This window comes from Dama dama, chromosome 8 (assembly GCF_033118175.1).
Source record: "Dama dama isolate Ldn47 chromosome 8, ASM3311817v1, whole genome shotgun sequence".
Lineage (NCBI taxonomy): Eukaryota > Metazoa > Chordata > Mammalia > Artiodactyla > Cervidae > Dama > Dama dama.
The window spans coordinates 13,751,743-13,764,556 of record NC_083688.1 but is presented as its reverse complement, the minus strand read 5'-3'; the positions used below and the strand labels follow the sequence as shown (position 1 = coordinate 13,764,556).

Here is a 12,814-nt window from a genome sequence, read left to right as displayed (position 1 = left end):
TCAGAGGTTCCAGACGGGTGGACCACATCAGGTGGAACTGACTGCCAGGTTCAGGGATGAAAAGTCTCCCAGGGGGCTGGGGCAGGGACCCAGGTCTCCTAGCCCCCAGGCCGGGGTGCTTTCCACCCAAGCGGACTTCCTTCTGGGGGGCAAGAGCAATGCGTCTGGGGCTGGTGCCCTGGAACGGAGTGGACGACTCCAGCCCATCTGCCAAGAGGCCCGAGTCTTGCCACCTACTCCTCTGACTCCTGCCATGGACCCTGGGCAAGCAGGTCCCATCTGTCCTCCGTCCCTCCTGCCTACAGGCTGAGAACCTCCAGGGTCCCCTGACGAATCTGCCAGTTGCCTTGCAAGCATAGATTCCTCTTCCCCAGCATCTCACTAGAAATGGGCAGGGCCCAGGGGGCAGTCTCTCCTGTCTCAGGGAAGGAGTGGACACTGAGGCTGCCCTGGCCACACTCTGGGACTTCATCAAGGACAGAGGTTCACAGGTTCACAGCCTTCATTCAGCAAACACTGAACATACACTCAAGAGCCAGGGAATGTGCGAGATGCCAGGATCTCAAGCAAAGAGCAGGGCAGGTGCAATCTGCTCTTCCCACCCAGAGCTCAGTCGGGGGGTGGCCAGGTCAGGCTGGGGCATGGCATGGGGTCTGAGTGTCCACAGCCTGTGCCTAGAGTGTCTGGGGGAGGTGGGGAGGATTGTGGCTCCTAGGTGGAATGGGGGCTGGCCACGCCTGGTGGGCGAGGTGAGGCATGAAATGCCAGGCTGGGTTGGGGCTCATCACAAGCTCCGTTGCTCTCTGCTCCCCAGGGTGAACCCGGCGCGGATGGCGCAGCTGGCAAAGAGGTACCATTGTGCTGGGCTTCTCATTTTCTCTCGGGGATGCTGCTTTTAGCTCCTGGCTTTGCCCTGACCCCTCTTCATTCACTCAGTAAATGCTCCCTGTATGTACAGACCATCTCTGGATGTAGATACAGGCAACTGGTGCCCTTGTTATTACAGGAGAGGAACTGGGGACTAGGAAGAAGGATAAGAGTGAACCTTATTTTTCATTCTTTTTTTTTCTTTTAAACCATATACCTGATCCAAAAAAGCCAATGATAATAATAAAGTTCAAATAAACATCTCCTGGGGACCAGCTCTTGCCAGGCCCTCCCTTTCATTCTGACTTCTCACCTCTCTCTGTCTGTGACAAGGGACCCAGCTAACACAATAATAAGGGCCACATCCTGGAAACATAATTCTCCCTTAAGGCTGGCCATGCTCTTGGCAGGGAGGTTCTCGTCCTTTCTCGCTCAGAACCCAATAGGACACAGTTTGGGGGCCTGACGCTTTGGAAGGTCCTTTAATGACACCTGTTCCCCCTGGATGGTTTGGAGATGCTGCCCAGACTTCACCCCTGACTTCTGCTTTCTTCTAGGGACCCCCTGGAAAGCAGGGACTCTATGGACCCCCAGGTCCAAAGGTGAGTTGGGCACTGGCTGGGTTTGAGAGGAGCAGCTCATGAGTTGATGAAGCCCAGCCCAAAGCTCTGACTTTAGTCATGGAGAGGAGACACAGCAAGGCCAGTGGGCAGGGAAGAGAAGTGGGCGGAACATGGAGCAACCTCGTCTCTGGAGACTTCTCACGTGGGGCTGTTCCAAGGTTCTTAGCTATGGTGGGAAGAATGGAACCCTTGTGTTCATTCACTCCTGACTGATTCATGCATTCATTCCGCGAGCATCCGCTTGGCTTTGCTCACCTTCCAGGCCTTCTGTCCTAGCCTTGGGCCCGGTGCCCACTTAGTCCAGTCACATTTACACTGGAGCCTGTTGGGTTTTAGATGCAGTGCTGTGGAATCAGAGGGAGGGAGACTGGGATGTCAGGGAGGCTGCCCAGAGAACAGGGACCTTACAGTCGAGTGGGATGAGGACACTGGGAGAGGGAAGAAGGCATTCCAGGCAGGGAGGACTAAGACACATGGCTGAGTCAGAATTACAACCAGCAAGGCATGCCTGGAAGCACACAGGAAGGAAAACGAGGCTGGAGAAGACGTAGTCAGGACCCCATCATGATGGCCTGGAATGCCTGGCCGAGGAATTGAACCTTTATGCTGAGGGCAGCTGGGAGACATGGAAATTTCTCAGCAGGGAGTAAGAACATGAAAACCATCCTTTAAAAGGACTGCTTTGGGGGCAGAGACACGGGACAACCTGTGAAGATGCTGTGGTCCAGAGGGAGATGCTGGGGGCAGACCACTGAGACACCGTGAGATAAACTTGACAGTACTTGGCAATGCTGGACTGTGTGACTTCCTGTCCTCGTAGGGTGACCCAGGACCTTCAGGACAGAAGGGCCAGGCAGGAGAGAAGGGAAGAGCTGGCATGCCTGGCGGGCCTGGCAAGAGTGGCTCCATGGGACCTGCGGGGCCGCCGGGTCCTGCAGGAGAGAGAGGCCACCCTGGATCTCCGGGACCTGCAGGGAGCCCTGGATTGCCCGGGGTGCCTGGCTCCATGGTAAGGAGGAGGCTGGCCGCCAGGGGCACTGGTCCCACAGAGCAGGCATGCGAGGTAGAGCGCAGACCATTTTAGAAGCTCCTGTTTATGCTCTACAGAAGAAGAGCATGATCCCCATATGGGTGGTTCTTAACTGTGCGGGAGACTGGAGGGGGCTGGGGACCATTTCCCCGGGAAGATGCACAAAATGTTTTCTTCCACTTTAGGGGGGTTAGGACATTGGCTTCAGTGTCTGTGGGAGGCTTCTGGGACCTTTGTTCCCCACCCCTCCCATCCTTTATTCCCATGAAATCTATTCCCAGGAGAGATGAGCCCCAGACTTGAAAGTGTGATTGAGGCAGGTTTCTTCTCTTTCCTCAGGGAGACATGGTGAATTATGATGAAATCAAGAGGTTCATCAGACAAGAGATCATTAAAATGTTTGATGGTAATTGGCAGCTGACTGGCTGGCAGTGGGTGCTGTTCGCCCTTCCCAGCTGCTTCTTCACCCCACCCCAGCTTCCTTTCCCTTAAAGTATCCACCCCCCTACTTACCTCGCTCCCCCACTTACAGGCATCTGTTCAATTAGACTTCAGCCTTTCCTCTCACCTGCTCTGTTCAGAGACAAAATGATTCCCTCCTGCCCCCCCAAGCCCCCACTGAAGCAGAGGAGACAGACAAGAAAATTGATATCAAATGTGTCTGCGGAGAGTGAGCTCTAAATAGAGGGGCACGCAGCAGCCTTAAGATGGCTGGGGTGGTTTCATTTTCAGCTTTTTCTCCTGTTGATTTGTTCATCCAACATCAATAAGCTACAGACTGGGGAAAACATGGACCCTTCCAGAAGGGATAGGCATCTTGCTTGGGAAGCAGACCTTGAATGCCAAGCAAGGAGTCTGGACTTTATTTTGAGGCGGTGGTGGATTAATGAAGGATGCTGGAGAAAAGAGATGCTGGAATCAGATCTGGGCTTCAGGAAGATCACTGTGGGGAGCAATGTGGGGGCGAGGGCACAGGCGACCACTTAAGAGATCCACCTGTGTGTTCCTTGCTCTGACATCCCTCTGAGGAAAGGCTGTCTTGGACTCCACGCCTGCAGCCTGTTGTTCTGAGTCCCGGGGTGCCCTGTGACCTGTCCCTGTCCTTTCCTCCAGAGAGGATGGCTTACTACACCTCCAGGATGCACTTCCCCATGGAGATGGCAGCAGCGCCAGGGCGGCCGGGGCCCCCAGGGAAGGACGGTCCCCCAGGCCGGCCAGGCTCCCCGGGATCACCGGGACTCCCTGGTCAGATTGGCAGAGAAGGACGGCAGGGCTTGCCCGGGATGAGAGGTAGGTCTGCCCTCCAGTTACATGCCTAGTTCTTGGGGGCACAGAGAAGCATTGCATGAGGTCTGTTGTGAATATAGCATTTGTGTGTATTTGTGTGTTTCAAATAATCTGACCAGGTATATCATTTTTCTACTCCAGGATGGTACCGCTTATCTTATTTCTTTTGTTTCAGGATTGCCTGGTACCAAAGGTGAAAAGGGAGATGTTGGTGTTGGCATTGCAGGAGAAATTGGTCTCCCTGGCCCCCCAGGTAGGAGAAGCCAGTCTTTGAGACTGTGAATCTGGAACAGCTGAGAGCTCCTTTCTTGATGTTCTTTCCATAACATACTTGTATAGAGTCTCAAATAACCATAGGCCTATCAACCAACATTTATAGTAATGGCACTGTGTATAAGAGGCTCTACTAGGGTATGTGTGTGTGGGGTGGGGGCAGGAGTGTTGAGGATTAGGTGGGAGATCCTGTCCTGTTCTCAAGTCCTAACCTGGGCTAGCATGGCACAGTGGAAGAGAGTCGGATGTTGTGGGGCCAGGGAATGCAGGCTCGGGTCCCGCTCATCATCTTACTGGCTATATTACCTCGACGAGCCTAAGAGAGAAATGACTCAAGTCTGATAGCCTGATTCTGAGATGTAGCTTCACCACGTAGCAGGTGTGTGACGTCTCTGAGCCTGTGTCCTCATCTCCAAAATGAGATAATAGTTCCCTTCTCATGGAATCGTTGCGACGATTCAATGAATAATGCAGAGAAATCACTTGGCTTCTGCTTGGCAGGTGGATAAAATTAGCCAGTGGTATTATTGTTACTGTTCAGTTAATGTAAGGATCAGATCAAGTCTTCATGAAAATATGGTGTGGCTGGAGAAATAGTCATCAGATGTAAGGTATTCCTATTATTTACCATGATTGTTATTTCTTCTTTTCTTATGACCTGGGTTTCCTGATTTCCCTTCTCTGATCCTTCCTGCCTTAGGTCCCCAGGGTCCTCCAGGGTATGGCAAGATGGGCGCGACTGGGCCGATGGGCCAGCAAGGCATTCCTGGCATCCCTGGCCCCCCAGGCCCCATGGGCCCGCCGGGCAAGACTGGCCACTGTAACCCCTCTGACTGCTTTGGGGCCATGCCAATGGAGGAACAGTACCCGCCCATGAAAAACATGAAGGGGCCTTTTGGCTGAAATCACCATTTCCATCAGATGAAGGACTCCATTGGGAACAAATGGCTCAAACTTTATAGGACTCTGGACGGGTTGTGAATGTTCGGGATTTTTTTAATTGCTATTAATATTTTTTTATCAATAAATAAAGAAATAAAACTATCTGCAATCTCAGTGCCACTGGGGTTTCTCTGGGGCTGCAGCTGCATCTCTGTCATCTTCTACTTGTCATTCGGTCCCAGGATCAAAAGGGGGCATCTCCTTCATCGCCTGTGGTCAACCAGTAAAGCTGTGGAATGCTGCTGTAGAGAGGGTCCCCAGCTCAGCTCTCCTCTCCAATGACTCTTCTGAGTCATCCTTTGGTCCTCTGGACCACGCCTCCTATCCTTCATGGCACACTTCTCCAAGTCAGAGAGGGGGCATTGCTCAGCCCCTTCTCATGAATGAACCAAAAGCAGTTTGAAGACCTCTTCCCAGCTCATAAAGGCCACTCCCTATTTTCTTCCCTAAAAGAGGTGGGTGTCTGGTACCCCACCCACCCTCTTCACCTCTGGGGTGTGACCCAAAGCCCCATCCAGGATGCACCTTGGGAAATGCCACTTGGTGCTGAGGTACATTCATCTATCTGCCTGACAGCTCTTCCAAGCAAGCACACTCTCTTCTTGCCACTCCAGTAATTCCATGAAAAGTCTGTGTGAACAGGAGTAAAGATAAGGTGGCAGCCCCTCGCCCAGGGAAGCAGGGAGTGCTTCTCCAGGAAATGATATGGAAATTCCTTCCTGTACTGATGGAGGGCCCTCTCACTCACCCTCCTGGACTGCACATGGCATCTTTTGTTATTCTTGGTTAATCTAGCACGTGGAGTGCTTTTTCTGTACATCTTTAGCCCTAGGCCTTCAGAAAGAGGTTGCATCAGTGCAAAGGGATCACGGGCAAGCCACAATAAGATCTGAGTTCATGGGCCTCCAAGTCCACTGGGACTTTGGTGGTCCATCTGCTGCCTCCTTCTCCATTTGTAAAAAGGCTCAGAAGAAGAAGAAAAAAAGAAAGATGAATATTACAGAAACATTCTATCTCAGACTTCTTCCTTTTCTGCTTTTCAGATCTCTTGATCCTGATGGGATGCCTGCCTTGTGAGAAAGCAATAGGGCACATCCAGGGGGACTTCCAGAGAAAGCCTTTTTACTGGCCCCAGCTTTCTGGAAGGTTTATTCAAGTTGGATAAACTTCAAAGGGATCACAGAGCAGGCTGAGAAATGTACCCGAAGTCCAGATGCTTATCCAAACTGCCTGAAGCTTTCAAACTGGCTGTCAAATCTCTCCAGAGCTGGCATTTCCAGCACGGTTTTGAAAATTCCCTTCCCCTGTTGAGCCCCAAATGCTAAGAGCTTTTCGGAAACTTTGACCTATTTTTTTCCTGCCAGGAGCAGAGAGGTGTGCCAGTGACGAGAGAAATGAAATAAGGCAAACTCTTGAGGCTGCCAAGTGTCTCACATGATACTTTTAGATAAAGGAGGAGCCAGTTCTTATTTGATCTCTCACCAGCAATTCTCAGTTAACCCTGATTCCAACATAAAACATGAAAAAGCAAACTCATCCTCTTCACATGGAAGTAGCAGCCAGTTTTTGACAGTGGACGAGGACAGATGTTAAAGTGCTCCCATCGGAAGGCCAGCTTCTTTTCAACCCAATCTGTGAAGCCCTAACTGATGATGGGCTTCACGATAAAGAGCACATTGGCACGAGTAGAAAGAAAGAGAAGGAAGGACCAGCTGTTGAATTGAGCAGGTTGGCTTTGAAGGCCAGAGGGGGCAAACTGCTATGAGGAAACATCAAACCCATCCCCTCTGAGGACCACCAGGGAATGGATCCTTACAGAGTAAGGATGCTTTCTTCTCTTTTCTCCTCGAGTCAAATTCATACTACTCCGTGGGATCCTACAACAGGCGAGGTTTAAGCTTTCATGATTTGAGTGCTTGTTTCCCTGGAGTTGGAAATTGCTGTATTTTCCTGGACCATGAAGAACCAGATGGGAAGCTGAATTTTATAGTCTCTTATGTTACCGTGGTCAGCAAAAAAAAAAAAAATCCATGGATTTTGCTCATAAGTAGGAGTTGGGTAAGCTTTTAGGGAAAAGCAGGAGCAGCATGCACCTTCCCTTCCTTTCAGGGAGCTCGCTCACATTCCTGCCTGTCTTCATAGTGTATTTATTTCAGGCTTTGAAGGCAACACACAGATCATGAGGATTGGCAATTGATGAGTACATTTCCACTTTCTATTTTGTGCCGGGAACAGTACCAGGCTCTGGGGATTCAGAGGCAACCTAGACAGATAGGGCCGTGCCCCCACAGTGTCTAGCAGGGGGACAGCAGAGTTAAACAAACAGCTACAATAACATGGGGTGATGGGGCAGTACCAGGCGCCAGGGGAGCACAGAGCTGAGAGACCTAACCCTGTCTAGACAGAGATAGATGTAGGCAGACGGAACGTCGTGTGCCAAGGTCCAGAGATGACTGGGGGCAGCATGCTGAGTGATGAGAGACAAGGGCATGTGGTTGGAATGTGGAGTGTGACGGAAGGAGATGATGGGAAGCCAGGGTTTCATGTGAGGCTGTGTCGAGTCAGGTTTGCATAACAGGGAATTCTTAATTTGAGAACCCCTCTCAAATTTGAGTGAGAGGGAAAAAAGGCTGCTGCCTGTTTATTCTGCAGAGAAAAAGCCCCAAATCTGATGTCTTCTGGAACGGAAATCTCCTTTTCTGTCATAATATTTTCCCTTGTCACCCGAATTTAACAGAATCTGTTTAGACTCTTCACATGTGGTCCATTAACCCCCTCCGAGACTAAATCTTTTTGTCATTGTCCTGAATAGTTTATGGGAATAGAATGTATCAATGTAGCCTCCATATGATCGCATAATGAAAGGGGTGTGTGGCCAAATTGCCATGTCTGCTGTTCTCATTTTTCTGTTGGTTCTGTGGAAAGCTACAAATCACCCTCTGCTCCAAGGCATGCAACTGGAATTTAAATTTTGGAACTGGATCTAGTCAGAATCAAAGAGAATTAATTCCATAATAATTAAGGGGGTATTGGTATTCCTTCTCAGTAATCATTACTGGAGCTTGGTGTTGAACCAGGATGCCGAGAGGGAAGGGGTGGCAATATTTTTGTGGATGGTCCTTCCATTACCAAGCTCTGCCTCACCTCTCATGGGTCAATCATGGGGCTTCCATGAACTCAGGAAAGTACTCTGCGCTCTAAAAAAAGGGCTGGAGTCCAAGTTCCCCCTTTGGCTAGAGCTGAAACAAAAACAGGAACTTCTCCACCCACCTCTGTCTGCCTCAGGTAGCTGAGGTTTTGGAAACAAGTTGATTGTTTTTCAGTCTTTGGAAGCTCCTGACCTCCATTTTACCCAGTCCTCTCCAAAAGAAACACACCTGGACCTGCTGCAGGTCCTCAGAGGCGTAGCCCTGGACTTGGCTTTGGCTGGTTTCCGACTGCCTGAGAGATGATTTGGATACCCTTGCCCCCAGATAGCACAGACATCCAATAGAACGTCCTCCTATGAGCCCTTTGCTGGGCAGAGGGAGCTGGGGTGTGAAATTTTCATAGCTTAATCTTCAGCGCCTAGATCAGAGCCTGACAAGTGGTGGGAGTGCAACAGGTTGTTGTGCTTGTGGAACAGAATGAGTGCATCTCACACTGCCCCAGTTTGCAGGCCAGGTGTCACTATCTCTCCCTTGACCTTCAGCCCAGACTACAGGGCTTCCTTCTTTTGGAGATTCTGCAGTTCGACTCCACTAATTGTTTTGGACTGTGCATGTAGGGAGCGGTGGTGATTTACAAAGGCGAAGAAGACCAACTAACTACAAGTGCTGATGAGTTAAGTTGGACCTGGCTTCAAGTCTGCCTTCTCCATTTCCTTTTGATAGTTGGGAAGCAACTTGGATGCTCTCGGCCTCAGCTCCTCATTATGGAAGGGTAACAGTATGTCAAAGGATTGTGGTGAAAATTGAGGCAATATATTGTACTTAGCACAATGTTTGACATGTAGCAAGCATCCAGTACAGGATACTACTACTACTGATAACTATTAATAGTCATTGAACTCATCCCAGGCACTATTCTAGGCATTGGGGATAGAAGAGTGAATAAGGAAAAGGACAATCCTACAGTATACATGTAAACTTTAAAGAGGACAATTCAAGTAGTGACACGTGTTATGAAAAAATAAGACATAGTGGTATTATAGATGACTAGAATGTGGGTGGAGGGGGCAATGCTACTTTATTTTTTTTTTAAGATTTATTTATTTATTGGCTGTGCTGGCTCTTCATTGCTGTACGCGGGCTTTCTCTAGTTGCAGTGAGTGGGGGCTACTCTCCAGTTGGGATGCACGGGCTTCTCATTGCAGGGGCTTCTGTTGCGGAGCACAGCTTCTAGGCACTGGGCTTCAGTGGTTGTGGCTCATGGGCTGAGCTTTTCTGCAGCACGTGGTATCTTCCCAGAGTGGGGAATCGAACCCGTGTCCTGCATTGGCAGGCAGATTCTTAACCACTGGACCACCAGGGAAGCCCCCAATGCTACTTTAGATCTCGTGTCAATATTCTCACCCAAAGAAGTGAGATTTGAACTGAGACCTGGATGGCAAGGAGAAGCTAGCCAGTGAAGAGCCAGTGGAAGAGCATTCCAGGCAGAAGGAACTGCTAATCCAAAATCTAAAAGTGGGAATGAGCTTGGTACGTTCCAGAGGTGGAGACCAGGCCAGCACAGTTGGGAGTGACCTAAGGGCCACAGTGGCGGGAAGAGGGGCTGAAGACGCAGGCAGGGTCTTGGTTACACACGGCCATAAATGCTATCAGGATGAGTTTAGATGTTCCTGTAAGAGTTATTGGAAGCCTCAGGAGGAGTTTAAGCCCAGGAATGACATGATCTTATTTACATTTAAGACAATCATTCTGGCTGCCCTGTGAAAAACAGAATGTGGGGGAAGGAGTGAAAGCAGGGACATTGATCAGGAAGCTATGGTCATGCTCCAGGCCACAGATGCTGGTGTTCCAGACTAGGGTGAATGTGCCAACTCAGTCTATTTTCGAGCTAGAGCGCACATGGAAGTGGGAGAGTGTGTGGAGAAACAGAGGTCACACAAGAATGACCCATGGTTTCAGGCCTGAGAGACTGGGTGGATTTTCAGGGATGAAGAGGAGGAATGAGTTTGGGGGAAATTATCAAAGAGAACTCTTCAGCAGGCAGGCTATAACACAGCACAGTGACAGTACCAAGTGCAAAGCGTGGGTAACTCTAGAGCTGGTGGGAATGTGGGAGGGTTCGGTGCAGGATGGGATTGGAATTTAGTTGTTTTTTTTTTTTTTAATTTACTTATTTAATTGACTGTGTCAGGTCTTAGTTGTGGCATGTGGGCTCAGTAGTTGCTCCATGCTGGCTTAGTTACCCCACGAGGTATGGGGGACCTTAGTTCCCCGATCAGGGATGGAACCTGTGTCTCCTGCATTGGAAGGTGGATTCTTAACCACTGGACCACCAGGGAAGTCCCTGGAACTGAGCTTTGAAGGAATGGACTTGGGAGGGCTGCTGGTTGGGTAAAAGGAGTGGTCTGAACACAAGTCTGGGCATGAATAGGTGCCATAAACTCATTTTTTTCAGATTTCTTTATATACTGGTTTCTGACAGTAGAGGAAACTGAGACTCAGAAATTCAATGACTTGCCTGAGATCATTGAGTTAGAAAGTGGTAAAATCAAGATTCTCCATTCCAAAGAAAGGGGGCTGAATGGTGGAACTGAACACAGGAGTACAGAACACCAGACAAATGGGCACTGTAAGACATAAGATGAAAAGGTGAGGCTGGGCCAAATTGTGAAGGGTCTAGTGTGCTGCAATGAAGAGGTTGGACCTTATTTTGTAGATGTGGATGAAGACAAGCCATTGTGGGTTCTCCAGTGGACGAGGAGCATGATCAGCATTGTGATTTTGGAAAGTGCTGGCTGTCGACTGAAAAAAAAAAGGCAAAACATGAGCGCTGTGAGTTGTTTTATTTGGGGCAAAATGAGGACTACAGTCTGGGAGAAAGCATTTCAGATTTTTCTGAAAAACTGCTCGAAGTGGTAGGAGGAAGTTCAGTATATATGTGACTTTGGTGAAAGGGGAGTACATGTAATCAGCCCATATTTTTTTGCAGAATGTGTCTGCCAGTGATGAGAAGCAGATGTCACCATGGAGCATTTTAGTTCTTTTATAGATACAAGGCGATGCAAGAATGGGGCTCATGACATTGTCTCCTGAAAATACCTAACTAACTGAAGACCTATTCAGCCAGTTTTCCCCAGAGCACAGAATGCCTCATTCCTAATCTCCACGGTTAACTCCTTTCAGGGAGTGTTGAAGGTCAGTAGCAACAGTGGCTCATAATTTGATCCTTTGTAGAGACAGATGGCAAGTGCCAATTTGCAGGTGACAATGGCTCGATGGCCAAAAGTGACAACATCTCGTAACACTGTTAATTATTTTTAAAAATACAGGTTCTGGAGATACAATGGCAGGCAAAATCAGACACAATCTGTGCCACACAGGACTAACAAATTAATCAAATAAGCATGCAAACAAGTGGAGAGCCTAAATCACAAAGAAGCAAATACACGACTGTGAGGTCTTTTGTCAACTAAAAAACTGTTTAGAGTTGTGAGTCAAGTTTTATTTGGGGGCAAGATGAGGACTGCAGCCTAGGAGAGAGCACCTCAGATAGCTCTGAAAGACTGCTACAAAGAGGCAGTGGGGGAAGGTCAATACATAAGATTGTGGTAAAGGGGAAGTTGAATGCAATCGTGCGCTTACTTCACAAAAGGTTTTCTGCTAATCGCGAGGAACTGAGGTCACCATCAAGGGATTTAGTGCTTTTCTAGATGTGAGGAGATGCAAGGATTGGGATCATTAAATCAGTTCCTGAAAATATCTAACTATCTAAAGACCTGTTTCATCAGTTTCCCTGGAGCACAGAGTGCCTCCCTCTCCGCCCCAAATTCCCTTTGGAGAGTGTTGGAAGGTCAGCAGCTGCAGTAGCACAGGCAGACGGCAAGGGCCCTTGCTGGTGCAGTTCAGTCGCTAGCAAAAGCTCTTGGCAAGTGCCAATTTGTAGTTGACACCTCTTAATAATCAAGATTTTACTTACATTGGGGATCAGTTCTCAAGACTTCCCTGATGAGACCTGGGGCATCCATTGACCCCAGTTCTAGGCTACACTATGCCCCTAAGCCATAGTGAACTAGAGCAAGTCACTGGACCTATTTTCCCATTTATGAAACAAGTCAGCCTTGTGTAACTCAATGAAACTATGAGCCATGCTGTGCAAAACCACCCAAAACAGAAGGGTCACGATGGAGAGTTCTGACAAAATGTGGTCCGCTGGAGAAGAGAATGGCAATCACTTCAGTATTTCTGCCTCAAGAATCCCATGAACAAGATGAAAAAGCAAAAAGATAGGATACTGAAAGATAAGCCCCTGGGCAGATAGATGTCCAATACCCTACAGGGGAAGAGAGGGGAAAAAGCTCCAGAAAGAATGAAAGAAAGTGTTGCTCAGTCCCTGTTCGAGTCTTTGGGACCCTAAGGCCTGTAGCCCACCAGGCTCCGCTGTCCATAGGATTCTCCAGGCAAGAATACTGGAGTGGGTGTAGCCATTTCCTTACCCAGGGGTCGAAGCCGTGTCTCCCGCATTGCAGGCAGATTCTTAACCGTTCAAGCCACCAGGAAAGCCTGAACGAATGAAAAGGCTGGGCCAAAGCAGAAACAAGGTTCAGCTGTGGATGTGTCTGGTGGTGAAAGTCAAGCCAGAAGAG

At 49.0% G+C, this 12,814-nt stretch overlaps 1 protein-coding gene across 3 annotated transcripts in view; it reads left to right on the top strand.

The window, feature by feature from the left end:
* COL16A1 (collagen type XVI alpha 1 chain) overlaps positions 1–5,124 on the top strand; it is a 51,833-nt gene extending 46,709 nt beyond the window's left edge. For all 3 annotated transcript variants that reach the window (XM_061148436.1, XM_061148435.1, XM_061148434.1), the window contains 7 exons: positions 815–850; positions 1,425–1,469; positions 2,311–2,499; positions 2,860–2,926; positions 3,634–3,810; positions 3,983–4,060; positions 4,781–5,124. In XM_061148436.1, the coding sequence (XP_061004419.1) occupies positions 815–850; positions 1,425–1,469; positions 2,311–2,499; positions 2,860–2,926; positions 3,634–3,810; positions 3,983–4,060; positions 4,781–4,983 (795 nt within the window). In that variant the 3' untranslated portion in view covers positions 4,984–5,124. The remainder of the gene's footprint in view (positions 1–814; positions 851–1,424; positions 1,470–2,310; positions 2,500–2,859; positions 2,927–3,633; positions 3,811–3,982; positions 4,061–4,780) is intronic.
* The last annotated feature ends 7,690 nt before the right edge of the window (positions 5,125–12,814 follow it).